Below are 25,375 nucleotides of genomic sequence, written 5' to 3'. Positions count from 1 at the left end.
ATCAGCTGATGGTCTCAGTGGTGCCAGATTTTGAGAGTCACCATAAGTAGATTGAAGATAAAAATAAGCTAGAATAAGTAAAAAGTAAAGTAAAAATATTTAAAAATAATAGCCACATCAAAATAATGGACAATTGAATTTTATTGACATTTTTTTTTTTAATTTTTAATTAAAGTAATGACATGGTTTTTTCCTCTTCATTATGCTATGGCCGAGTGCTCAGCAAAGTAAAAACAAACTGCAGCCTCCTGCTCCTCTGTTTTTGATGACTTTCTGAGAAAAAGTATTTTGTTAGTTTATACAATGCTTGCATTGGACGCAATATTTTGTCCGATTTCTCAATAAAAATGAACAAATATTACAATACAATCAAAAAACATAATATTGTTTTGTACCAAATTTTTTGGAGCCAAAATAAGCTAATGAAATAGATTTCAAGCTAGAAGATTTCATATATTTTTCAAGCTTTTTGATTTTATAATAAAATCAAATCTAGCTTAAAATAAGCTAACATGGCAACAGTTGATGGTCTAGCAACACTGGGCCAAACACAGTTATCTCAGCTGGATTTGGTTTTGTAACTTTAAATTGAATTGAATTTAAATAAAGTTCCTCTAGCCAGCGCCTAAAATGATGCGCTACGAGGGCAACGAAAAGTTGGCCGACGAAACTGCCTGTGCCGGAGTGCGTGCCGACCTGAAAATGTGCCTGTTAGAAAGCGATTGCTGTCGAGTGGACCGCAAAACGCCGCGCCAGTGCCTTATGGATAACAACGTTCCGCCCGAGTGCCAGGTGCTCCGCAACACCTTCTACGAATGCAAGCGCTCCCTGGTAGGTCCTGACGTCTGACATCTGAAAGGGTGGATTAATTTGGAACCGACTTTAATTCATCCCACCATTTCAGCTGGACAACCGACAACGCTTTCGCGGACGCAAAGGCTACTGATCTTCAAACTTAATTTGATATATTTCTAAGTGTTTAAAATACAAATAATTCTACAATGGACAAATGGGCCAGCAGTTGAATTAGTTGCGACGACGCCGCACGCGCGATATGCGCCATGCGTTCGGCTCCTCGTACTTGTTGTAGAGCGGTTCCAGGCGCTGGTTCTTCTTGAATTTGCTCAGCTTGGTGGGGTCCGAGAAGCGGAAGAAGGACGGGGCAAACTCCACGAGCCACTTGGGATCGATAGTGGTCACCTCGCGCATATACTCCTTGGTGGTCTGCACCAGTTCGTGATAGATCACCCACTCTGGCTGTCGATTGAACAGAGCGCTCGATGGATGAATGTACACCACCTGCGAGTCGACCAGGGTGCGGTAGCCCTCCTGTGGATCCTTTTTGGCCGCATTGCGGAAAAAGCCTGAGCAGACGGCCTTCTGGATGCGCACCGAGCTCTTGCCCGCCGATACCACGTCCAGCTTATGCCTATCCATGATGCCCAGCAGCTGCTTCCTCACATCCTGCGACCGTTTGAGTGTCCGGATCTGGACAAAGTTCTCGTAGCACCAGGCATTCGAGAACTTGTTGTTCTTCCAGCTGTTGTAAACGGCCAAGAGGGTAAGATGATCGCCTGTGTAAGGAGAAATTAGGTTGGGGTTAGGCATAATTCGATGTGATTGAATTGGGGGGACTCACCCTCGGCCTGGTTGAACTTGGCCTTCTTCTGATCGGCTAGGGCCTGCTTGTCCTTGGGCCTGTAGAACACATTTTGGACACTCAGCATCGAGACAATGGTGAGGATCTCATCCGAGCACTGCAGAGCCACAGACATGATGAGCATCTTCGAGAGATTCGGCTCCAGGGGGAACTCGGCCATGCGCCGACCCAACCTCGTTAGCAATCCCTCATCATCCAGCGCGGACAGCGAATGCAACTGCTCGAGGGCCATCACCAGCGACTCCACGGGCGGGGCATCCATGAAGTCAAAGTGCAGCAGATCGTTGATGCCCATCGTCTTCAGCTGGAGCACTGTGGTGGCCAGATTCGTGCGCTGGATTTCTGGGACGGGCGTGGGTAGCATCTCATCTCGGTAGGCGCGCTCCGTGTACAGACGATAGGTTTTGCCCGGACCCGTGCGTCCGGCACGCCCGGCCCTTTGCTTGGCAGCTGCCTGGGAGATGGGCGTCACCACCAGAGAGTCCATGCCAGTCTTGGAGTTGTACACCTTCTGCTTGACAAATCCTGGATCCACCACATAGAATATCCCGTCAATGGTCAGCGAGGTCTCCGCAATGTTGGTGGCTATCACCACTTTGCGGCTGCCGGCGGGGGCCGGATCGAAGATGCGCGTCTGCATCTCGGAGGGAAGCGCCGAGTAGACGGGGAGTATTATCAGTTCGGGTACATCGGGTCCGAGGCTCTTCATGCGCTCGTAGAGGATCTCGCAGGCCGTGTCGATTTCCTCCTGGCCGGTAAGGAAGAGCAGAATGTCGCCGGGCGGCTCACGCAGATGGATCTGCATCACAGTGATCAGCGAGGCGTCCAGATAGTCTGTTTCCGGCTCTTTTGTGTACAGCACCTCCACGGGGAACGTTCGTCCGGGAATCGTAAAGATGGGAGCCTTGAAAAAATACTGCGAGAACTTCACAGCATCCAGTGTCGCGGAGGTCACGATCAGCTTCAGTTCGGGACGCTTCTGTACGGCCGTCTTCAGCAGGCCAAAGAGAACGTCCGTGTGGATGGTGCGCTCGTGGGCCTCGTCCAACATGATCACCGAGTAGGTCTTCAGCTCCGCCTCCATCAGGCACTCGCGCAGCAACATGCCGTCCGTCATGTACTTGATGATCGTCTCCGGGCTGGTGCAGTCCTCGAAACGGATGGTGTAGCCCACCTCCTGGCCCAGCCGGCAACCGTACTCCTCGGCCACTCGCTTGGCCACGGACATGGCGGCCACTCGACGCGGCTGCGTGCAACCGATCTTGCCGCGTGCCGTGAATCCGCACTCGCCCAGATATTGGGTTATCTGTGTGGTCTTGCCGGAGCCCGTCTCGCCGATGACGATCAGGATTTGATTGTCGGTGACGGCCTTGATCAGATCATCGCGCAGCTTGTATATGGGCAGCGACTGGCGCTGCTCGACCAAGGTGAGGTCCGTCTTCTTGCCAAAGGATGACTTCTTGCCGCCAATCACGTGCTTCTTCCACTCGGGCACCTCGGCGGGGGCGGCGCCCATGCCACGCATGTTGGCCGCCAGATTGCGAGTGTCCTCCTCGGGCAGCGGATCGATCCAGTTCTTGTTGAGGTTCGTGGGCAGGGCCTCCATTTCTTGTTCGCGCTGCAGCATTTTCTGCTCCCGCCGCTCCTTGGACAGGGCCGACTGCATCATGGCCGCCTGGGCCAACGAACCGTCGGGATTCTTGACAATTCTCACGGGCGATAGGTCGTGCAGGGCCCTGCCATGGCCCGAGAGGAATGGCGGCTCTTCCTCCACAATCTCAATCTCGATGTCCGCTTCGTCGTCCTCGTCCTTGGGCAGCAGACCTGTCTCCTCGTCAAAGTCCGGCATTTCGCTCCTGTCCAGGACCCCAGAGCTAATCATCTGTTTGATTTCCCATCGCTCGGGGCTGGAGATCCTGGTAACCCGCTTCCTTGACTCGTTCTCGTCCCCGTCCAGGCTGTTGCCCTGCAGATTAAGCATGGAGGTGCTGCTGCTGAAGGGACCATCTGGATTGCGGTCCCGCAGCGAGTCATCATCCTCGGGGGTGTGCGAGAGGGGATTCAAGTCCCTGCCCGACTCCTGATCGACCTCCTTCATGGACAGCGACACTTTCTGACCCGTCAGTGACATCACCTTGACCCTCACGGTCTGATTGCGGGCCACCACCTCGGTCACGTCGGTGACCCTGCCCTCGGCTCGCAGCTGCGAGATGTGCACCAGCCCCTCCCAGCGCTTGCGCAGTCCGAAGAGCTGGACAAAGCACCCGAAGGGCACAATGTTGGCCACCTTGCCGGAGTAGATCTTGCCAGCCTCGGGATCGTCGGCCATCACTGTGCTGGGGGGCGGCATTTTCTCCTGGCGGCGATCGCCACGATCGCCAGAGCGCGACCGACTGCGTTGTCGACGCTCGTGGCGGTCTCGAGAGCTGGACCTGCGGCGACCACGATCTCGCTCGCGATCGTCGCGGGATCTGCTTCGGCGGCGTTCCCGTTCCCGATCGCGGTGCTCGCGTGATCTGCTGCGTCTGCGGCGTTCTTTGTCGCGAGATCTACTCCTGCGACGCTCCCTATGCCGGTCCTCGCGTGATTTGCTCCTGCGGCGCTCCCTATTCCTATTCTCGCGAGATCTGCTCCGCTTCCGAGTTTCCCTGTCCTTCTCGCGACTTCTGCTGCGTTCCCTTCGCTTGTGGGGTCGGTCTCTCGATTCCTTAATCTCTTTCTTATCCTCGGTCTTTCCCTCGCCAGGCGCCAGAGCCTCAAGCTCCATCATGGCCGCGTCCACGTCACTCAGGTCTGTCTTTTTGTCAACCGAATGCTTTTCCTTGGCTTCCTCGTCCTGGCCCTCGCTCTGGCTGTATTTATCGTTGGGCAGGGCCAGGCCAGGGAACATTTTCATCAGCTGCGATTTCTTGTCATCTTTGCTGCTGCCGGAGCCGATCTTCTCTTCGCTCCCGCCTCTCGGCCGACTGGGCCGCATTAAGTTGATGATGCGCTGCAGATTCTGGACGAGGGAGTCTGGAAACTCGGCGCCGTTCTCGAGCAGAGCCTTGCGGAAGGCATCGTACGATTGATTCTTGTTCTCCAAATCGATGATGAACTCGGCCAGGTCCTTGTCATTGATGCCCAAGTGATTATCGAGCTCTGTGCAGATCTTCGAGACCAGCGACAGATACTCCAATTGCTGCAGCTCCTCCATCTCGGCAGAGCATTAACGATTTCGATTTCGACCTTTGCAAACTTTTCACAGCAATTGAACGCTTCTTTTCAACCAAAAACCACAAACAAAATGCAACGCACGCCGACTTATCAGCTGTTCCTGGGCTGCAGGGTTGGAAACAGAGTTGGCTTGTGCGTACAGTGGCAGCCCCATTTAAATAGTACGTGATTATTTGACTTGACGCTCGCTTTTTGATGTCTTGACATACGTTGTAACAAACAAATCAACTAGTTATTGCTTTGTTCAGTTGCGCCAACCGTAATGTCTTCGTTCTTCGACTGTTTCAACAATTTTGTGCAAAAAGGCGGCAATGTAGAGGAGAATGTGGCTACAGAAGACAAAACGCTAGAGGGACGGCAGTCCAGAATGGAAATGACAGCCCCCATATCTCCCACGCCCAGTAATGGTGTAAGTATATAATCGCGTACTTCGCCGATTCCATTAGATGACTGTGCGGGTACATATTTGCATGAATTCGTAGTTATACGGATATTGCACAAATATTTGATGCTTTGGTGGGTCTCAAGCGCTGCCTGGTGCTGCCAGACCGAGTCAATAGATTCAGAGTCGAGTCCGTGGGTCTGGCAACTCTTGCCGTAGGCACGCCATATTTTACCAAACCAATTGAGAAAACACGTCGGAGTTGTGGAAGAAAAGGGATAAAAGTACCTTAAAAGGAAGTGCAAAGTGCAATTTTGTGTGGGGTCGGTCTACAGTGGCTTTTGGGCGAATAGTTGACGGGCAGTAGTTTAATTATTTCCCGTCGCCGCTAGTGCTACAGACAAGTAGAAGAAGAAGCAGCTGGATTTTAGGCAGCGCAGCGAGTAGCACCAAAACCAACCACAATCCGCGAGACGTACAGACACGGGCAGACAACAAAATGATGAAGCAAACAGTAAACAAAAGCGGCAACAACAAACCGAAGAAGCAGCTCCAGCCGGCTCCATCGTCGATTATAACATACAGTCCCAGCAAATTCTTGACTAAGGTCGGATGTTCGGACTACATCGTCACAGAGCACACCCACACACACACACACACAACGACAGCGACGGGAGCAGCGAAAACAAATAAATCGTCGGCGGTCGGAACACCCGCGTATTATGTGGTCAGCGCTGGGTCCTTGGGCAGTGCTGCCTCGATGTCAGGGGCAATCACAATGAGTTCGCCGCCCAAGGCCCCCGCAGCAACATCCGCTGGCATAAGATCCCCCACACAACCGATTCACATCAGCCCCGGACCACTGATAATGACAGCGTCGCCCTCAACGCCAACAGAAAGTGTAATGAAATCCATAGAAATCCTACATACTAAATGTTAATTTCCTATATTTGTGTAATATTTGTAGTTTTCATAATCCCAGCCACAGCGTCCTTCTTTCCCTGCCACAACTAATCGCATTTCCACTCTCTCTATTGCTCTTTAGTCCAGCACCATCTCGGCCCACAGTGAATCTTCGTTTTGCGATAAAATGGAGCACAGTTACATGCGCGATACGTCACGTGCCGAGTTGTCCAATGGCCTGGCACCGGTTCGCCACATCCTGGTTAACCATCCTCCGCAATGCACCAGCTGCCACACATATCCGCAGCAGGACCTGGAGTCAGACCAGACCCATGCGCCACCCTACGACGAGATATCCGCCAAGGAGATGATGAACGAGTGTGCCAGGATTTCCAAGTATGTGAAGAACACCAATTCCGATGATCAGGACTGGGTGGCACGACTAAATAAGTGAGTATAAAGCTGCAGATCCAGGACGACCATTGTCTAACCCTCTCTCTGCTCTGCTCAGATCTACCTGGAGCCCTATCCAAACGACGCTGTTCGAGAGGGTATGCAGCATACTCGACCAGGACCAGTTGGCGCGTCTGGCCAACGACAAGCGCCAGCACGAGGTTGTCCATCGTCGTGTGAGCGTGGACAAGTCCGCATCGCGAATGCGTCGGGCTTTGGGCAGCGTTGCCTGGGATCAGCGCATCACTCAATGGCTACACACACTGCTCATGCAGTCACTGCCGCCCTCGTACATGGCCTCCTATCTGGACATGATGCAAACACTGAAAACTAAGCTGCCGACCCTGATGGACAAGCTGCTGTTCAGTCGGCCGCTCAGCAATAACCAGGAGCTGCTCGCCCCCGTCATGAAGAAGCGATGGGAGCCAACTATTCTGCCCAAGAATCGTCAATTGTCGCACAATGCCATCATGGTGGTGCTGCCAAATATGCCCAGCAGCAGCAGTGTGCCTGAGCGCATGCACAAATGGTATCGCTCGCTGGCTACCATCTGCCAGGTTGTCCAGATTACCATGCCCAATACGAGTAAGAGCATCCACCTCATATGAGATTTCCTTGCCATTTACCCTTTACCCCTGACGTTCCTTCCACCCGCAGACGATCGGATTGCCAATCACAATCTGGATCAGGTGGCCGAAGTCATTGTGTGCCTCACACGTGTCCGCATAAACGAGCTGCGCACCGAGAATCCCAATCGTGGCATCATTCTTGTGGGCTTCAATGCCGGCGCATCCCTGGCCCTTCAGGTGGCCCTCTCGGAGAGCCTGGCGTGTGTCGTTTGCATGGGCTTCGCCTACAACACATTACGTGGTCCTCGTGGCTCTCCCGATGACCGCATCCTGGACATCAAGACGCCCATTCTGTTTGTGATTGGCCAGAATTCGGCACGGAGCAGCCAGGAGGAAATGGAGTCGCTGCGCGAGCGTATGCAATCGGAGTCCTCGCTGGTGGTCGTCGGCAGTGCGGACGATGTCCTGCGTGTGCCCAAGAGCAAGAGACGCATCGAGGGCGTCACCCAGTCGATGGTGGATGCCATGGTGGTGGTAAGTCGGGCACCGAAGGCTGTGCAAATCTACTCTCATTGGTTAATTCCGCTTACAGGACGAAATCTATGAGTTTGTGAACAGAACGCTGATGGATCCCCCGGGTCCGCGTGTACCCATGGCCCTGCACAACCAAAGCACACAGCGCGGCCAGAACAGGCTGCATCAGCAGCACGCCCTGGGCTTCGAGAAGGGAGGAGCCCAGCAGAATCGCAAGCGCAAAGGGGAGGTTGGATTGGACGAGAGCGGAATGCCGAACACCAAAAGCAAGTTTGTGCCGCACAGTGAGTACCCTCGAGTTCTGATCATCCATCCCACTACTAATACCTCCCCCGCATGTACAACTTAACTCAAACCAATCCAAATCAAATCAAATCAAATCATAAACCCCCAAATCATCAATCAAAACCTCCACTATCTCAAACAGTCCGCAGGCCGAAGGCACCGCGCCTCGTTGATCCATTTGCTCCCAAGCGAAAGGGTAAAACCATGCAAAGTGCAAACAGCATGCCCTGTTTATTTTCGATCCGCAACCCTATTTCACCGACTAACAGTTTTACCCCCCCCAGTTGGAAGACCTCGTACACGCCCACTGCCGAATGCAGCCACTCCAGCTGGTTCTGGCATTCAAAACAACAACAACAACAACAGCAACAACAGCAGCAAACGTGCTCTCAGCGTAGACACATTAAATCAATCCATTGAATTCCTACTAGATGATAGCATGGACAGCGATGATACTGCATCTGCATCTGGTGGATCTGTGGCAGGAGTGGGAGTATCTGCTGGAGTGGCTGCTGGCGCAGGCATCCCCAAGGTGACCACGTCCGTGGCAGGGGCATTTGATATGGCCTACAAATCGCAACCGACGACGGTTAACCTGGCAGCTGGCACCAAAATCAAGATGATACCCTCCAGCCAATTTGTGCAGATCAAATCCCTGACGCCGCAAAATAAACTGATCAATTATACGGTGAACAAGCCCTCCACAACGGGCACCATTGGCAGCATTGTGAAGGCTCTAGGGGGCCCTGCCTCGGGCGGGCAACAGTACTTCACTCTCAAGACGTCGACGGGACAGACAACGAAATTTGTGGCCACCCCCTCGCCAGCAGGAGCAGCAGGAGCGACCCCGCCGCAACAAAAGTATACGGTGTTCAAGAATGCCAGCGGCATGACCATGCTGCAGTTGAACAAGAATCAGTTAACCGGTGTGGACATGTCGAGCATCATTGATATGCCAATTGTGTTTGCCGACAATGAGGGGAACATACCCGAGGGGGAGAAGGATCCGAAGATAGGTGAGAGTATGGGTTTTTGGATGTACGCTCTTGCGGTCGGCTCTAACCAGAAGATTCTAATCCACAGTGCCAGCCACACCCGGTCGCAATCCCAGCAGCAAGAGTCCAATCATCATCAGTCAGAAGATCATAAAGGAGGCCAATGTCTCCAAGACAATGCCGTCAAGCAGCACACCCGTCACCAGCAAGGTAGGCAACAATATCGTCCTCAACAAGGGAATCCAGCAGCTGTTCACCACCTCGCCGGGCGGAACCACCACCCCAATTGTTGGCCAAAACAAGGTGGTCTATCTCAATCGGAATCAGATGAAGCCAATAAGCAATATAGTGACAACTGGCCAACGCGTGCCCGTACGTATTCTCAGCAGCACTCCGAAGAGTGCCACACCCAGCGGCAGCACAGGCAGTCCGCTTCTGTTGGACACCTCCTCGGGATCCCTAGTGTCCAGTGTCAAGGCGTCGCCCATGCCCTCGGGCACACTCCGCCACACGGGCATCATTAGCGTAGGCAACAAGACGTATCCACAGTTCCAGATGGTCAACAGTGGCAGCCTAGGGACGCAGCCCAAGGTCACAACAGTGGGCGCAGACGGCAAGATGTCAATTGGGAATGTGAGCATCAAGTCTGGCACAGGCATCAGGCAGGTCCCCGTTCTGATGATGGCGAACCGTGCGGCCGGATCGTCCCCAGCATCCACTACTCCTGGCGGCGCTGCCGTCCGCCGGGTCGTCAACATAGCCTCTGTCTCCAAGCTGAGTTCTGGCCAGGCCTCCGCCGATTCGAAGGTCGTCAAGCTGCAGCCACCTACAAAGCAGAATCAGAATTAAGAATCGCAGATATAAAGGGAATCATACAATCTAGAAATTAATATGTAAGCACAGGATCGGATCCCCAATCATTTTTAAAGAGAGTCTTAAATTTTAATTAATCTTTTCAGCCTCCTTCCCATGTAGATTGTTGAAAAATGTTATTTAAATCGAAATAAAATTACCCCTAAGATTCAGCTAATATTTCATTCTGCAATGCATATGTACACACGTATAGATGTACATTTACTGTATAGAATAAGGATGTACATATATGTATATGTAGGTTCTTTTGGGACATTTTACTTGTGCGTCTCGAGTCTCGAGCAGAACACTGACAGATTCATTAAGAAAATAAAAACTTGCCGCTTATCAAAAATTCTGGGAAAATCTGTAAAGACTCAAGTGTCATTTTTGTGCATTTGCAGACCTCTGCGAATTCCTGAGCTTGCTGTTTGGTTTCTTTATTCATGGCTCGACATAATGTACCTTATGTACCTGTCCCCTTGATCTCCTACAGATACAGAAAGAGAGAGAGAAAGAGAGCACAGGAAGCGCTGGCGGCGTGAGAAAATTATTATCCAATCACCGAAAATTCCATGGAAGTTGACAAACGTTTTTCCGTTCTGTCCTCAAAGTGCGTTCGTATAAAACCCACTGCAGCCACTGCACTGCCAAAGGAAGACACGACAGAACGACGGGCGGGCTCTGACGTTATGTAAGCACGTGTGTTCACACGACCACAGCCAGCGGCTGTCCAACAGCAGCATTTTTGCTTAGAATTGCATTACGTGGTCTCTTTTTGTGTAGCTGAAGCTAGAATTTCATTGAAGTCCCAGGGTTTATATATATTACATATATGTAAGTACATATCTGAATTTTCTTGGTATTTCCATGTGCGGCTATGGAGACAGACTTAACCCATTCTTTCAGTTAGGGGCTATATATTTATGTACAATAGTTTGAAGTCGCGGCACACGTGCTGCAACACTATAATACCCTGTTGTCAGCTGCAATATCTCGAGGAACCAGGGACTAGGCTGCAGGTGCTACTGTGGAAAGCATCTGGGGTCGGCGGAATGCTCCTCCAACCAACTGATGGCCTGATCCGGCCAGAACACGATACTGCTCTAAAGACAACTGGGAATTCCTTCAGTTCAATCCTCAATAATTAACTTTCCAAAATATATTCCCTTGATTGCTGGCCTCTGAAGGGTTAACTTAATTTTTTGGCCACTCGGCAAATTCGCGATCGAGTCGAGTCGAGTCGAGGCGAAGAAACCCAGAGAACAGAGAACAGAGGAGAGGAGAGCAGAGCCTGGACTGCAACTGGAACTGGGGAGTGTTTCTGAGATTTTGTTTTATTTGCTTTTTCATTCGTAGTGGCATATATTTAATTACATTTTATATACATTTTTGAATAAATCTTTTTTGTGGGGCGTCAAGGGTAATGGCGACTGGATCGACTTCTGCGGACTTCAGTATCGCGCCGAAGTTGATCAGCAACGGATCATTCGTAGGATATAGACCAAATATGGCCTAAATCAGTGCAGTGTTAACCGAAAGAGTCTGAACGATTGATAGAAAAGGGAAGGAAGAAAGTGAGATGCAACATTTTTCTCCACTTTGATCCGAGGGACAATCCATAAAAGTTTTCAATGAAAAGTGAATTAATATCCAAAGAAATTCGGGCTATTCTCTTGGACATTTTCCCAGCTCAGCTGCTTACGCAATTGGAAAATGATGTCGAGTGGAGGGAGAGCCCAGGCCGATTCCCAGAGTCTCCGATCCGTAAATCGCCAAATGCCAAGACGCAAATCGAATCTGATTTAAAAATGTCTTCAACTGCTGCTGGTGGCGGGCTCTGGCCTGGTCCTACCACCTGCCGGGGACTTTTGTTGTTTATAGTTTCTGTGCGACGGTCTTAATTCGCGGCAATTTGTTGGACCAGAAACCCACTGGGCCGGCGGGCAGGCAGCACACAGCAGCCACCAGCAGCAGCCACCAGCCACCAGCAGCAGCCACATTCGGTTGCCACATGGCAGCGGAACGGTCCTGTCCTGGCCGCCTGGCCCCATGTGCGTTTCGGTGATTACTATTTTTTCTGTTTAACCTAATTTTCTGGCAAGTTTGTTGCACATTCGCCATAATTTGTTCAACAGCAGAGGCCTGTGTCTGTCTTTGGCCAACTCAATGGCCGCACTGCCGTTGAAGCTTTATTCTCCAATTGTCCAACTGTTGGATTACTTCACAGAGGATCTTCGGCTTGAAGTTCGGCACAGGCACAGCTTAAAGAACAGTCTGTGTAGTAGAAACTCCCTTAAAACAAATCTCCAATTGATTCTCCAAATTCTGCATTTAGTGGCTGTACAAATTCGACGCAGAGCTCTGGTAAAACTTAAACATATAATCGCCAGAAAACCACTATTTCGTTCTTAGGGAAACTCAAATATTTTGGATATGACAATTTTCTCATCTGCCAAGCCAATGCTCCAAAGCTGCATATATTTTACATCTTTCTTTGAAAATATTTACCAAAAGCTATACCCTCTATATGCTCCTGAGGGAATCTCATCCATACTCGGATGTACTTTCAACGAAGGATGGTATGATCTTTTTGGGCTAATGGAGCAACGTTTCCTCTATCTCTATCTCTATTACAAGCTGCCTATTCGAGTGTGCATCAACTGCTCCAACTTCAACTCAAAATCCCCTCAAAACGTGTCACTTTCTCGTTTCCCTTTCTTCGGTGCACCGCCCCCACCGCAAAGCTCCCTGGCAAATGCAATATTTGAGTAAAGACCGCAAATCCTTCACCAAAATCCCTTGCACAAATACTAATAAGCGTCCACTCGCGCGAAAAGCTGTCCCCCAAAAGAGGATGCAGAGGAGGGTGGGTGGACATTTTGCATATCCTATGGACGAGGTGGAGGTGGAGAGAAAGAGGAGAAAATGCTGATAGTTTGCTTTACAAATACTGGAACGGAACTGGAACCCCTTTCCTGTCTCCGCCTTCGAATGGCGCCCAATAACATGCAAATGATGGGAAAATGCCCGGCCAAAATGGAATCCGGGAAGCTGGGCGCTCCTCTTATCCCTAATCTCTTATCCTGTTGTCAGACACTTTTAATCAAGGTGTATTCATGTAAGGTGGGGCATTGTAACTCTTCTAGGTGCATGTATTGTATGCCAAAAAGCTTTCTTTGGCCCAGCCTCACTTAATAAATATACCATGTCGGACACTTTCATTAATTTTGTTCAGGGTTCGAGAACGAGGAGCTAGCAGCGGAGCAGTAGACTGGGAGCCAATCAACCAGCTGATTATAGAGAAAGATGATTGATTGTGCAATGTGCCAACTGTGGGTGGAGGTGCCCGTCAGGCGAGACAGGCTTTCTGCTATTTTTGGACGGGAAGATACATGTATCTAAAGCCGTATTTTGAAGATCTAATTGATTTTAATTTTTATGTTATTTTTTTAGAGGTTGTAAACCAAGAAGAACCAAACAACGTTGCGGGAATGGGCCACTACCTCGCAGTCACGTGATATCGAAATGCAATGATCTACGTTAGATTGTGTTTCTTTTTGAATAGTTCATGTGATGTGACGTAGTGGAACATTCCTGGCGTTGTCAGCAACAGAAATGTACATGGAATCTTTAGCTTACGAAAACAGTTCATAGTTTATACAATTGATCACAAATAATCATTACAATGCCATAATAATACCAGTTAAAACTAATAGATACTAAACAGAAGGGCTTCGAACTGTCTTAAATGAAATCTTATCGAAATCTGGAAAGTATTCGAAAGCAACACTTCAAACAAGTAGCTTAAACCTTTAAGCTGTCTATTGGCAAGCAGTTCCACAAACAAGCAGTGCGTCAGCAAGCAGTGGTTGAACTATTGTTATGTTATCCAGGAACTGTGCAGATGAGTAAATTAAATGTTCTCTCCCGTAACCCATAATTTTCTGTTTTTTTGTCTTTTTTCAGCCCCACTGGAAAGCTTGAAGCTGCGATGGCCAGAAGTTGGAAATAAAAACAAAAAATAAACAGGCAGGTTGGCATCTCCTGTCATCCTGCTTATCCTCCTGCCCCTCCCCCACCACACAACCTTGAGGCCTAAAAATAGCAGCAGCAGCAGCAACAGCAACGATGGCAATCCCCAAGGATTTGTTAGCCTGGTCGGCGGGTCGGGGTCGGGGTCTGGTCTGGTGCCTGGTGCCTGCTGCCCGGAATATTATGAATTACAATTTTCCCAGGTCGTGTAATTCGTGTAAGTGCTGACAGGGCACAGCACAGGGGGAGGCTGCCCGGAAGAAGGAGGGGGCCACAACTGAAGGACATAAATTCATTGCATAATTCCCCATTTCAAGCTTCTGCTGTGTGTCTAAATATTTTGCATAAGTTCCTCGTTAACTGATTAATTTTTGGCTATATTTTGGGAGTACCTTTTGCTCTTCTTCACACTTACAGCTCCATTTCAAATTCACATTCACATCTGGCAATGCCGCACGCGAACTTTTCTCAAACAGTAATCTCTCAATCATAATCTTGTTGCATAAGTATGAAATGGAATGGGGGCGGGAACGGGACGGGAACGGCGATGGGGATGAGGATGGGGTACACTGCAGTCGTGTTATGAAAACGAAATAGAAATTTGAAATTCAATGCTGTTGGACAGGCATTGCCAATCGCTAAACGCTTCTCCAAGCATTTCCTGCTCTCTCTCGCTCTTTTTACACACTCTCTCGCTTCTCCTTGGGATCACTTTCGCTCATTTGGCCCGGAATATCTGAGCCAATTTTCACTTTCCTCAGCGTCCATGCAGATTTCTGGTCTCCCCCCATACCGTTGCCCCAGCTCTGCCCTGCTGCATTCGACGCATGCCACGCCCCTTGCCCCCATACGATGCCATCCTGCCCGGCCCCCACCGCTGCCCGGCTGTCTTGACGTCAGTCAGGTTTGCGGTAAATGTAAATGTAAGCGAAAATGCAAATGTAAATCACGAGGTTAGTGAGATGTGAACGAAGCGTCGGAGCGTCTGTGGGTCTGGGTCTGGCTGTGAGTCTGGGCCTGTAGCTGGTCGGGTCGGTGGAAGTCGTTGGACTTTCACTTGCCAGCATTTCTGGCCATTTTTCTGCTTTGCTGAGCGGCAAACATTGATCCATCCGCCATCCACTCAGAGTCTTTTTGCAGGATAGGAAGCTTCAAAAGATTCAAAATATAAAACCACAATTGTGTTTGTTTTATTTATAAAAATTATCCTCTATATGCGGGATCAGACTGCCACAATCTAATGCGATCCTCAGGTCTCCCCCCACCCACCGATCCATGCACGGGGGCAAGTACTGATTATTACTTATTGTACAATATGTACGGCTGCTACTTTAGGCCTGGTCTGCCACCCACCGTGGGCCGTTATGAAAGCGAGTGCAAGTGGAGGGGGCGTGTCATGCATCAGGCATGTTGCACCAGCAGCAGCAGCCCGTTGTAGTGGCCGGCTCATAAATCGCGCATAAACAGGCAGCGGATGGAGTCGAAACATCCATCTGGCCCATGCCAGTGGCTCTCAAACTGTTTTTCTAAGCACGCACAGCCCCTCGTGCGGGGGAGGCCGAGACGCCGGGGGAAAGGGCACGAGTGGTAGACCGTTAAGCGATGTATGCAACTGATATAATCAGACAGGGAACTCTTGTCAGTTGCATTTACCGGGCTAAAAGGTCTGCGATGGTTCCCTGTTGTTGTTGCAGTTGTTGCAGCCTCTTTGTGGCTGTTCATGCCGCCTGCACAGTGGTGCACAGAAGATGGGCCAAGAGTTGAGCGAAATTAACACCTTCCGTTGTTAACAGGACCATTGCAGATGCAAGTGATATTTGTTTGGCTTCTCAGAACGATCGGTCGAAATGTTCGTGGAGTAGATTCTGTTGTTCAAGCATTTGGACCCTAAGTTTTCCATTACTGTCAGAACCACTGTCCCTCAGTTACTAGCACGTGCTGCAATCTCAATGTCATAATCTCAGAAACAACAAATAAAAGCCAGAACAAATACGATTATCAGCTGTAGGGCGCCGCCATTCCGCAGAAACAACTTTGAAGCGTGAAAAGACAAACAATCAACAATGGAAAATGACACAAGCGATCGATTGGAGTCAATATTGAGTCAGAATGATTGCAATGATAGCCGCTACTGGTACAGTCTCCACCAAAACATAGTGAAATCTGCACACTCTGGCAACTCTGCGAGGATGGCAGGCAGAGGCAGGGAGTGTGGGTTCTAATCAATGGACGATGTTGATGAATTGAACCGGAAAAGGGTGCTCTCCAGTGGAGGAGGCTGTGGCGTTAGGGCATAATTGCGATTGCCGCTACCTTCCACGAAATAATGCTGCGTGAACCACAAAGCCTGTGGTTGGCTCCATCGGGGGTGGGAGGTAATTCAAAACCTAATGGAAATTCAATGAATTATTAGATGCACGAAATGTAGCGGCTGTGGCTGCAGCGGAAAGCTCCATTCAGTGGCCACGTTGCAGTTTTGTAAGGAAAATGCAGCCCCTCCCACTCATCACTTGCCATCTCCACTCGGGCTGACCTTTTTTGGGGGTCATCATTTCGGTGGCCGCTCACGTTTATTCAGTGAAAATTTCCATTTCCTGCCGAACGGACGAGCGAAAGATTTACATAAAAGCAAATGAGCAGACAATCAAATGAGAAATGGATTTCAGAAGTTAATGATTTGGAGGAGAGCTGTCCAAAATGCATACATAATACCCGAAAACGAAGCACAGAACATCATTTATGTTTATTTCAACATTTAATTTGCTGCAACTGAGAGTGGAATGCATTTTGTACCAACGAACTAGAGCAAAGACTTTTTTGACTGTTTGCGAAATCATTAAAGTCTCCGGCAAAGAATTCCAGAAGCCAGCAATTAGTAATCCTCGATTTGGCTCAATCTTCTCCCATTCAAGCCAATAAAAAAGGGCAACCGTAACGACCACAATGGGAGGCGCCTCCAGAAACAAACTTTAAGAAAAACAACACAAGAGGCAAAAAGAACAAAAGGGGAAAAGGCAACAATCAACCGTCCCGCAAAGAAATGCTTTTAAATGGATGGAAACGCCGCCCACAACAACCAAGACCAGAGCCCCCCCCCCCCCCCCCCCCCCCCCCCGCCCCCACCGTCCACCTGAGCCGGCCACCGGCGGAATGTCAGGAAAATGAAAAACAATACAAGAGCAATCGAAAGAAACGAGGAAAAACCTTCAAGGAACGGATCGAAATGCCCAAGTGACCCAGAACTTGGACGAAAAAAGTGGACAAGGGAGCCACAGTCAATGGCTTTTCCTATGTGCAGAGGATTCGAAATGTGCTGCAACGTTTCCGGGGCATTCCCATTCTGACTTTCAATTGTAGCCTTATCTACGAATAATAATACGAATACTTTATATATGAAATATTGAGCACCAATTTTCTTAGACAGCACCTTGGTATTTCAATATATTTTACTCCAAGTTAGTATAGTTTTTTTTATTAATAATCTGAATACAGGGTATGAAATGTCGACTACATTGCTTTTTATCATTTTTCCCTAATAAACAGCGAAGGAATTTTATCGAAAGAGCAAATTTCCCATTTGCTCTTGACAACCATGGGAAATTATTGAGCATGTTTTCTAGCAACATGAGCCAGCAACACAATGCGATAGGAAGTATTTATATTAATATCGATGGGCGCGCGGATGTTTTTAAGGATTTGAGCTAACTGCGGCAAGTACAGAATAAATACATAAGTTTTTTTTAGAAAGATATTGAAAATAATGACAAAATAATGGAAAAGAAAATGTTTTGTGTGATCTAGAAAGGGAACGACGCAGAAGCTTTCCATAAACACCGCAACTGGTTTGGTCGCTTTTAGAATTCTATATATAACATATCGATATAACAGAGACACAAATTATCGAAAAATTGCATTAGCATGCTGCAGAAACATGCAAAAAATGGGCACTTTGTAGCCGAGAAATGGAAAATGGTCTCATATTTAATACTATCGATAAGTCACATTTAACCCATTATGAGCCAATAGGGTATTTTTATATTCCATTAAAAATAATGGAAATTTAATTTAAAAAAATAGTGGTTTTCTTTTAATTTCTGAGGAAAAATAGCATCAATCTACAAGAAGAATTTACAATCGTTAACATTTTCCGACATTAACCTCAACTATTTAAATAGAAAAACTATATTTAAATAGAGGGGGCTTAAGTCGGCTAAGTACGATTTCTTATCGAGGCACCAAAAGAAAACACAATCAATGTAATCGCCGCCGCGCACCGTGCAACAACGAGATATTGTCGAATTTTTTCTGAATTCAGAAAAATCCGTTGATAAACAATACAAAATTGCAAAACAACAACAAAAATAACGAAAATATATTATCAAAAAAAATAAAAAATATATATATAAATATAGATATACAATTTTCGAACTGAACGGTGGATGTGCGCGTTTTCGTGCGAGGTGCGAGTGAGACGGGAGCAGCCGAGAAAACAAGTGTATGATGATGCGGGAAATAACGGTGCATGGCATCAAGTATTAAACTAAGATTCCGGTGCAAGCGTTTTCCTGAATCGTTTTAAAAATATTCGGAAATGTTGGCCCAAAATCAATCGAAATTCGTCAAGTGAAGTGCAAAAACAGAATCGAAACCGGTTCGCCTCCGCAAAGAGCAAAGCCAATAGCAAAACCAAAATCAAAGCCAGCGCAAGAATTTTTGTTGTTTGGCCAAAGTAGCGCTGCCGGCGTCGTCGTCGTCGTCGCCGTTTGGTGCGTCCGTGTGTTTGTGCGTGCGTGTGTGTGCGAGCATCTCGGGGAAAAGAAGTGAAAAAGAGAAGCAAAGTCAACGGCAAAGGAAAAGGTACGCCAAAAACAAAAGCAGAAACCTGTTCCCTGCAACAAAAACAACGACGACGGGCTCTGCTGCCACAAAAAGTGGCACAAGTGAAAATTCCTGCCTTCTTGTTGTTGTCTTTTATTATGATTTTTTTCGGTTTTTTTGACAATCGCCAAAAGTGAAAATCAATTTGGCAGAGCGCGCGCGCATAGAGAGGAAAAGGAAGAGCAAGCGAGCGAGCGAGTCCTGTTTTTTACCCAGCCCAAAAATTGGAGAACGAAAACCTGACGAAAAAAAAAGCCACTAACCACTGAGAGCAACAAAAACAAATGTAAACCATCGGGAGACTACAACAAAAGTAAATAAATTTGAGCCGGATTCCGGGGAAATTCGGGAAAAGCAACGAAATCAAAGAGAGAGAGAGAGAGAGAGAGAGAGGTCAGTATCCTGGCAATGTTAATCATGTTTTATCATACCAAAACCGTGTGTGAAAGATTAGAAATAACGAAATGAAAGTCGAAAAGAGAGAAGAAAACACGTGAGAAAAATTCGAGTCTCCAGTCGATGGAAAGTGTAGAATTGATCATGCGGGATCAGTACGGGACTTGGAAGAAGAAGATGGAAGAAGGAGATAGAGGGATATGAGTACGTGTATGGGTGAGAATCAGTTGGTGGAAAGAGCGTGGTGGAGCGAAGAAAGAATTGTAGGAGATCGAAATAATTTAGGATCGCGTGGAGCTTCAAAATGTGTTTTCCTTTTCAAAATATTTATGTAAATGGTAACAATAAAATGAAAAAGCATTTAACAAGTGTGCTATGTTTTCTGCATTTCTGACGCTGTCCCCCCCCCTCACAGGCTCGACCTTCACCTGCATCCGGCACCCCTGAAAAGTGAATAACAGTAGTTAACCCTTTGCCCCGACCATCGGTACTCGTAATTGCCCGCACACGGTCATGGTTACTCGATTGCGAAACGGCCATTAGGTGGCGGTAGGCGGTAGGCGATAGGCGATAGCCGGTGCACGGCCACCCCTCGCTCTCTTTTCTATGGAATTAATACAGTCATTGGAGCCATTTGCTTTTCTTTGATTGCCGATCCGATTGGCATTTACTTTGCCCTGATTGTTGTTCGGTTTGTTTTTCCATTTAACGATTCGTTTTCTTCGATTTTTTGTGCTTGTTCTCGAGTGTTACTTTTCTCCCGTTTCTTCTTTTGTTTTGACGCTTTGTTTTGTTTTTGTTGGTTCTTGTTCTGGAGATTCTTTCCTTCTTTATTCGATTCCTGCTGCAGTGAAGTAAGGCGTTGATACCTTCACATTCTTAATGATTCTTATCATTTTCCCCTCCAGAGGTGGGTTTTTCGGAATTCCGAAACTCAAACTGTTTTCCTTTTCTATTTATTTTTCTTCCCCTTATCGCATCGTTTTATGGTCCCGCTATTGACCTTCCACTCTCGAGTGTTTCTTTTGTGGTTTGATTTGGGAATTGCACGCATTCCGCACGCCGCCTCTCCCCCTCTCTCTTCCACCCTCTATTACACAAATGCACAAATTCTGTCGGGGGCCGGGGGCCGGGGAGGAGGGTTATCTCGCTGCTGAGTGTTGCTTTTGCTGAACTTAGTCATGACGTGACTGGTTCTTGTTTTAGCGCATGCCATGGCTATTATAATCGTTGTTGTTGTTGCTTTTGTTGTTACACAAGCGTAACAATAAAATTTTAAACTGGTACCGCCACGAAATAGTTGAAACTTTTTATATGTGCTGTTACAATCGTGCTTTATCTGATAGTCACTCGCTTGCGGCACGTAACGTCGCTCTCCAATGGAGCTTTTCTCGTTTTTTTGTTTTGGTGCGGCTCTGCGTGGAGGGATGGAGGGGCAGGCACGTACAGATCTCTGAGATCAGAGCTACTAGATCGTCTGGGCGGCTGGATGGATGTGTAATTGTTTCAACCAGTTTTCATATGATGCGATATACTGGCCGTACAGTGGGTCCAAATAGTGCATTTACAAATGGAAAACTCGTAAGTTTTTTCCAAGGTCTTTGATGGTAACAAATATTCTTTAAATCTTTAGTCTTTAGCTTTAGTCCTCTGCCTATAGCTGATCCACCTACAATCAAGGCGATCAAGTACTTTCCGCTCTCAGTGTACTCTCTTGGGGCTCGGCCCCAGTGCGTGATATATCAACGGTTTTTGTTTTTGTTTTCGTTTTCTTTTGTTTCATTTCCCCCGAAAACAATTTACAACTTTTCTGTTTGAGATATTGTATCTCCAGAAAAGTGATTTTGGCCAGCATTTCGACCAATTTGCATAAATTACGAGAATTCGATTCATTTAAATGGCCCAAATTCGAAAGATTCGACTTTTATGGTCACCCAGTGAGCCACAAGCAATTTTTGATTCATTTAATGAGCCCAAAAGTTGGTAGTTTTTTCCTCACCCTCTGCAGATCCGTGGGGGCGTAGATCTCAGATTTTGTGGCAATTTTCGGTAGCTATTTTTGGGGTCAATTAAATGGCGAATGGATCGTACCAGAGAGGGAAAGATGGAGAGTAGTGGTCGCTCAAGCTTTGAAAGTAGATCTAGGACATGGAATATTGGCCACTGCCTTCCAGCCCGGGCACAGGGCCCACCCACCACTCACCCGTAGAGTCCCGTCGTTCCAGCAGTTTCTCAACAAACTAGCGAAGAGAGCGAAAAGAAAAAGTGGGTACACAAAAAAAAAGGGAGATGGTAGGCTCGGGAAAGAGGAAAGCGAGCAACAAAGAAATATTACCAGCACAAAACGACAAAAAACAAGGAAAATCGATTTAAACAGATGATTTGCCATTCACCCCCTCGCACACCCTGCCTGTGGCCCCTCCTTATGTATCCCTGTCCCTGTCCCAGGCTCAGGCCCCAGTTTCAGTCCAGTCGCAGGGCCTAATATTTCACAGGCTGTTAAGATGTCGTCTGCACGGTGTAGTCGGAGAGCGAGAGAGCGAGAGAGACTGAGGCGGCTGCTATTCCGCTGATTGCTGCTCAGCCAAGGACATGGTACAGTGGAGCGCCCCGCAACGGAACGCGATGGAGTGTGGGCTTGGTGTGGATTGAAGGTGGGCTATAAACCAGAACAGAATAGCTCGATGGAATGATTATAAATGGTCTAGTTTCACATTCTAATTGTATCATTATTATAATGAAATCATGGCAAAGATTTCACTCGGTGGAAAATAATTATGGATTAATTAATTATTAATTATTATTAATCCTCTACTCGATATCCTATCATTATACAAAAGTGTTATATGGAATAGATGTACCCCGTTTTCCCTTTTGAGGGTGTAACCACTGTAACTTTAATGCCCCTCACTCGTCCTTTGCTTCGGGCTCTCTCTCTCTCTCTCTCCCTTGGAAACTCTTCTTCCTTTTATTTTTATCTTCAACCTCCTCCCTGCTCCTGCTCCTTCTCCTTCTCTTTGCTCTTGTTGTTTTGTTTTTTCTTGTCTTTCTCTCATTTTCTTTGTGCCAAAATTCTCGTTGAACTTTTGAAGCCACACAACACACAACAGCTGTTCGTACGGCCCGGGCAGGCAAGACTCTCTCTCTCCCCCTCTCTCTCTCTCTCTCCCCCCCTCTCTCTCCCTTGGTTAGTCTCTCTTTGGGTGGCTGGCTGGTGTTTGTCCTGTCATTAACACCAGCAGCCATGGACTCACAGAGTCGGCAGCGACTGATGCGGATTTAATGAGCAAATGATTAGCATTTTTACATTTACCTTCCCACACCCACACCCACACACACACAGCTCTTTCTGTGGCTGATCCTTTAAGTGCTTTCTCTCTTTGGCTTGTTTCCTCCTCCACCACCACCACCAAAGGAGGATTTTTTCCCTGGCAGAAGTTAATAGTTGAACTGAAATCTCACCCTTCCCCGCTCTTTTGTCTGTCATTGTCCTGATAAGGAAAGGGAGAAGGTGATAAACGGGAAACAGGGACCGCAGTGGGACACGTGCCGCTTCAGGGGGATAGAGCTGGTCCTGGTCCTGGACCTGGCCTGCAATAGAGTCCATGAGTCCAGGCTTAAGCGTGTCCGTATTAATGATCCGATCCACAGACCCACCCACACCCACAGATTTATGGCGAACCAGATTAAAGGGAACAGAAAAAGTAAAAGAGAAAGAAATGGGGGAAAAAAGTGAAAATAGTTTACTTTACTTTAGCCCTTTCAGGGGAAGGGAAGGAAACTGGCTCTGATTTAATACCATATATATTTCAAAATGTTCCTTAATGCTCCTCTGCTCCTCTGCTCTTTGTCATGAGAATGTAGATGAGAATACTTTCCCAATGAAAAATGAGTGGAAATGTGGAAGACTCCGATGCTGGTTCGATCTCTTAGCAGGTCACAACAATGAGAGGACCTGCACCACATCCTGCCCCGTCCCGCTGCGACCCCTTCCGTCCTGCCCCTGTGATTTTCCTGCATAATGCAATTAAAAGAGAACACAGCAAAAGTACAGCAGAAAAACGATTTCCACAAAGACGGGGAAAAAAGCAAACAAAAAATCAATAAGAGAATGTGGAATATGGAAAAAAGAAAGAACACAACCTGCCACTACACCAACAGCAACAGAAGGGCGCAAGGGGGGGGGGTGAGTGAGGAGTGGCAGTGGCAAGGAAAATCAATCTGGCCCAAGGATTCCACTCGTTCAGTAGATATATAGTATATACGCATATATAAAGCAAATGGGAGTATGATATATGCGGGCACCCCCTCCCCCCCACCCCACCCCCATTTGTGTCCCCAAATGCCAAGCCAAATGCAAAACATTCTACCAGTGTGGAAAAAGGTGTACAATGTGTACACACAGTACATACATAAGCACATAGAGTGTGTCCACACAGTGTTTTTTGGGTGGAAAAGTGCTCTCTTTGAATAATTCATCAAAAGGGACTCATGTATGTTTTCGATAGAGATTTGTGCTTTGTGCAACGACAGGATATCTGTGTCAGGATTAGAGGGAAGTCGTGGACGCACAAGAAGATTCCTTTGCTTAAAGTTGTGCCCATCGCCCAATAATTGCGATAAAACAACATGCATTGCGTGTGCATGATAAGGGTTTTCCTTCGAAAAGATTACCCACCGCTGTCGGACGATATAAAGAGACTTCCCATGTTCTAAAATCGTTCAAACAATCAGAGGATGGGTTATCTGAGAGAGTCAACCAGAACCAAAGGCCGACAGCCCACAAAAAATAGTCGTAAATCGCGGGTTTTTGTAAAAATCCGCCAGTATTTCTGTGGGAGGAGGCCTCTGCTGGGAAATTGGAAGAGGAAACAGTGTTTGTGTGTGTTAGCCAAATGGAAATGGAAAATGTCAATAGTAATTTCAATAAACCCAATTATTTTGTTGATTATCCACTTATTGGATAAAAGTGACAGCTAAATAAACGAATCGAATGAATCAATCGGTTCAATGGGCATTAATTCCCTTGTTTTTGTCTGTTTTTTATTATATTTTATTATACATAGTTGCAAATAAGATAATGGTTTGCTCGTGTTTCTTTTACTATCTGCAAATAAGAGACTTTGAAGTACTTCCCCCAGCGAAGCGATGATTCAATGGGAGGAAATCTCTTATCGCTGCCTTGGCTGGCATTTCCACACTATGAAAACATATTGTTTCATTCACTTATTATTGTAGTCCGATTGTGTCTCGCTTGATAAATCCGCAAAAAACATCCACAAACAGCCACGCGAGCTTCCTCTGCGGTTCTCGGAGAGGAGTTCAAGGTTAGACGCGTTCGCGGGGGGCCAAGATTGTTTTATCGACATCAGAGCCTCTCCCCCTCTCTGTCTATCACTCAAAAATTCTATGGAAATGTGTATTTTGCATGTGCATAAATTGTGGCACTTGCCGCTGCTGAAACATTCTGTGGCACTTACTTTGATGTGTGTTTTCTAATGGAATTTGAAACAAACAAATGGCATATCAGATTTTATGCATGGAGAGTGTGGAGGGGAGTGTGGAGTCCTGGACTATCATTTCTAGTTCTTCGGATAAAGATCTAAAGAGCCGATTGTACCTGAAAGCCGTTTCAAGGGCATCAAGTTAATTATACTCGGCAGATTATATAATTTTTGTTGTATTTTATTCTGATTTTATTGTAAATACTCGTACCTCTCCCCTTGGCCCTGCAGCAAGGTCGAACCTTCGTCAAACTTGAGAGATTTCTCTAAAAATATGAACACAATTATAGCCACATTAAATGGCCATTACAATTATGGCTATAACAAAAGTAGGGGCAAAAGTTGATTGCCATTCAAGAGGCAGTGGCAGGGACAGGGGCAGGGGCAGGGGGCAAAATGCTATTCAATGGAAGGTAAATCATCAGAAGCAGGAGTTTTCCTGCCTTGGCACGACATTCATGGTTTCAGGGACACCCAGGGAATCCCCACAGAAGCCAAGACCGTGCCAAAGTTCACAGAGTGCCTGGCGAGGGGGAGAGGGGCAGACGGCGCCTTTTTAAGGGGGCTTTGGACCAGCTGAAGAAAGTTAAATCACGAAGAAAGTTTCGATAGAACTTTCTCAGCTGTGAATTCAATTAAAGTTTCGTTCGCTCAAAGCCAAAATCCAGTTAATTTGCAAATAATTTCCACAATCCAATTAAAACGCGGATCCC

General features: G+C 47.4%; 4 protein-coding genes across 13 annotated transcripts in view; 3 read left to right on the top strand and 1 right to left on the bottom strand.

Moving 5' to 3' along the window:
• The first annotated feature begins 496 nt into the window (after window positions 1–496).
• LOC6898168 (cytochrome c oxidase assembly factor 5) lies at window positions 497–1,010 on the top strand. Its single transcript, XM_002138210.3, has 2 exons — window positions 497–831; window positions 905–1,010. Exons 1-2 carry the CDS (start codon window positions 631–633, stop codon window positions 944–946), a joined length of 243 nt encoding a protein of 80 aa, XP_002138246.1. The 5' UTR covers window positions 497–630; the 3' UTR covers window positions 947–1,010.
• Window positions 944–4,990, bottom strand: pea (ATP-dependent RNA helicase pea). Its single transcript, XM_001360296.4, has 2 exons — window positions 1,640–4,990; window positions 944–1,574 (listed from the first exon to the last, which is right to left on the bottom strand). The coding sequence occupies exons 1-2, from the start codon at window positions 4,854–4,856 to the stop codon at window positions 1,027–1,029; spliced, it is 3,765 nt and encodes a 1,254-aa protein (XP_001360333.2). The 5' UTR covers window positions 4,857–4,990; the 3' UTR covers window positions 944–1,026.
• Window positions 4,991–5,007: 17 nt separating this feature from the next.
• On the top strand, window positions 5,008–10,029 carry Rcd1 (Reduction in Cnn dots 1). 8 transcript variants are annotated; one of them, XM_015183752.2, is made up of 9 exons: window positions 5,433–6,159; window positions 6,304–6,611; window positions 6,673–7,199; window positions 7,272–7,717; window positions 7,776–8,001; window positions 8,145–8,198; window positions 8,272–9,018; window positions 9,086–9,890; window positions 9,957–10,029. In XM_015183752.2, the coding sequence occupies exons 1-8, from the start codon at window positions 5,758–5,760 to the stop codon at window positions 9,844–9,846; spliced, it is 3,471 nt and encodes a 1,156-aa protein (XP_015039238.2). In that variant the 5' UTR covers window positions 5,433–5,757; the 3' UTR covers window positions 9,847–9,890; window positions 9,957–10,029. The 8 variants fall into 8 exon arrangements, with proteins under 8 accessions (XP_015039239.2, XP_015039240.2, XP_001360332.4 ...); XM_015183753.2 differs by lacking the exon at window positions 5,433–6,159 and adding an exon at window positions 5,008–5,285 and having other exon boundaries at window positions 8,287–9,018; window positions 9,086–10,027; XM_015183754.2 differs by lacking the exon at window positions 5,433–6,159 and adding an exon at window positions 5,008–5,285 and having other exon boundaries at window positions 9,086–10,027.
• An 8,066-nt stretch (window positions 10,030–18,095) lies between these two features.
• Window positions 18,096–25,375, top strand: part of Prosap (SH3 and multiple ankyrin repeat domains prosap) — a 67,026-nt gene continuing 59,746 nt past the window's right edge. For 2 of the 3 annotated variants that reach the window (XM_033378446.1, XM_033378442.1), the window contains exon 1: window positions 18,096–18,741. The gene's annotated coding sequence lies outside the window, so the exon portion shown is untranslated. Of the gene's footprint in view, window positions 19,156–25,375 lie in introns of all 3 variants that reach the window. The other variant, XM_033378443.1, reaches the window with a different exon arrangement.

This window comes from Drosophila pseudoobscura, chromosome 3 (genome assembly GCF_009870125.1).
Source record: "Drosophila pseudoobscura strain MV-25-SWS-2005 chromosome 3, UCI_Dpse_MV25, whole genome shotgun sequence".
In the NCBI taxonomy this organism is placed as follows: Eukaryota; Metazoa; Arthropoda; class Insecta; order Diptera; family Drosophilidae; genus Drosophila; species Drosophila pseudoobscura.
The sequence above is the reverse complement of the archived record's forward strand: the minus strand, read 5'-3'. Positions and strand labels throughout refer to the sequence as shown.

What these genes read in the sequence shown, in the direction of transcription:
- LOC6898168 (XM_002138210.3), top strand. Translation starts at nt 631, where the DNA reads ATGATGCGCTACGAGGGCAACGAAAAGTTGGCCGACGAAACTGCCTGT. An exon ending in ACGAATGCAAGCGCTCCCTG is followed by an intron (nt 832 to 904) that starts GTAGGTCCTGAC and finishes CCACCATTTCAG; the next exon opens with CTGGACAACCGACAACGCTT.
- pea (XM_001360296.4), bottom strand. Translation starts at nt 4,856, where the DNA reads ATGGAGGAGCTGCAGCAATTGGAGTATCTGTCGCTGGTCTCGAAGATC. An exon ending in CAAGTTCAACCAGGCCGAGG is followed by an intron (nt 1,575 to 1,639) that starts GTGAGTCCCCCC and finishes CTCCTTACACAG; the next exon opens with GCGATCATCTTACCCTCTTG.
- Rcd1 (XM_015183752.2), top strand. Translation starts at nt 5,758, where the DNA reads ATGATGAAGCAAACAGTAAACAAAAGCGGCAACAACAAACCGAAGAAG. An exon ending in TGGGTGGCACGACTAAATAA is followed by an intron (nt 6,612 to 6,672) that starts GTGAGTATAAAG and finishes TGCTCTGCTCAG; the next exon opens with ATCTACCTGGAGCCCTATCC. An exon ending in GATTACCATGCCCAATACGA is followed by an intron (nt 7,200 to 7,271) that starts GTAAGAGCATCC and finishes TTCCACCCGCAG; the next exon opens with ACGATCGGATTGCCAATCAC.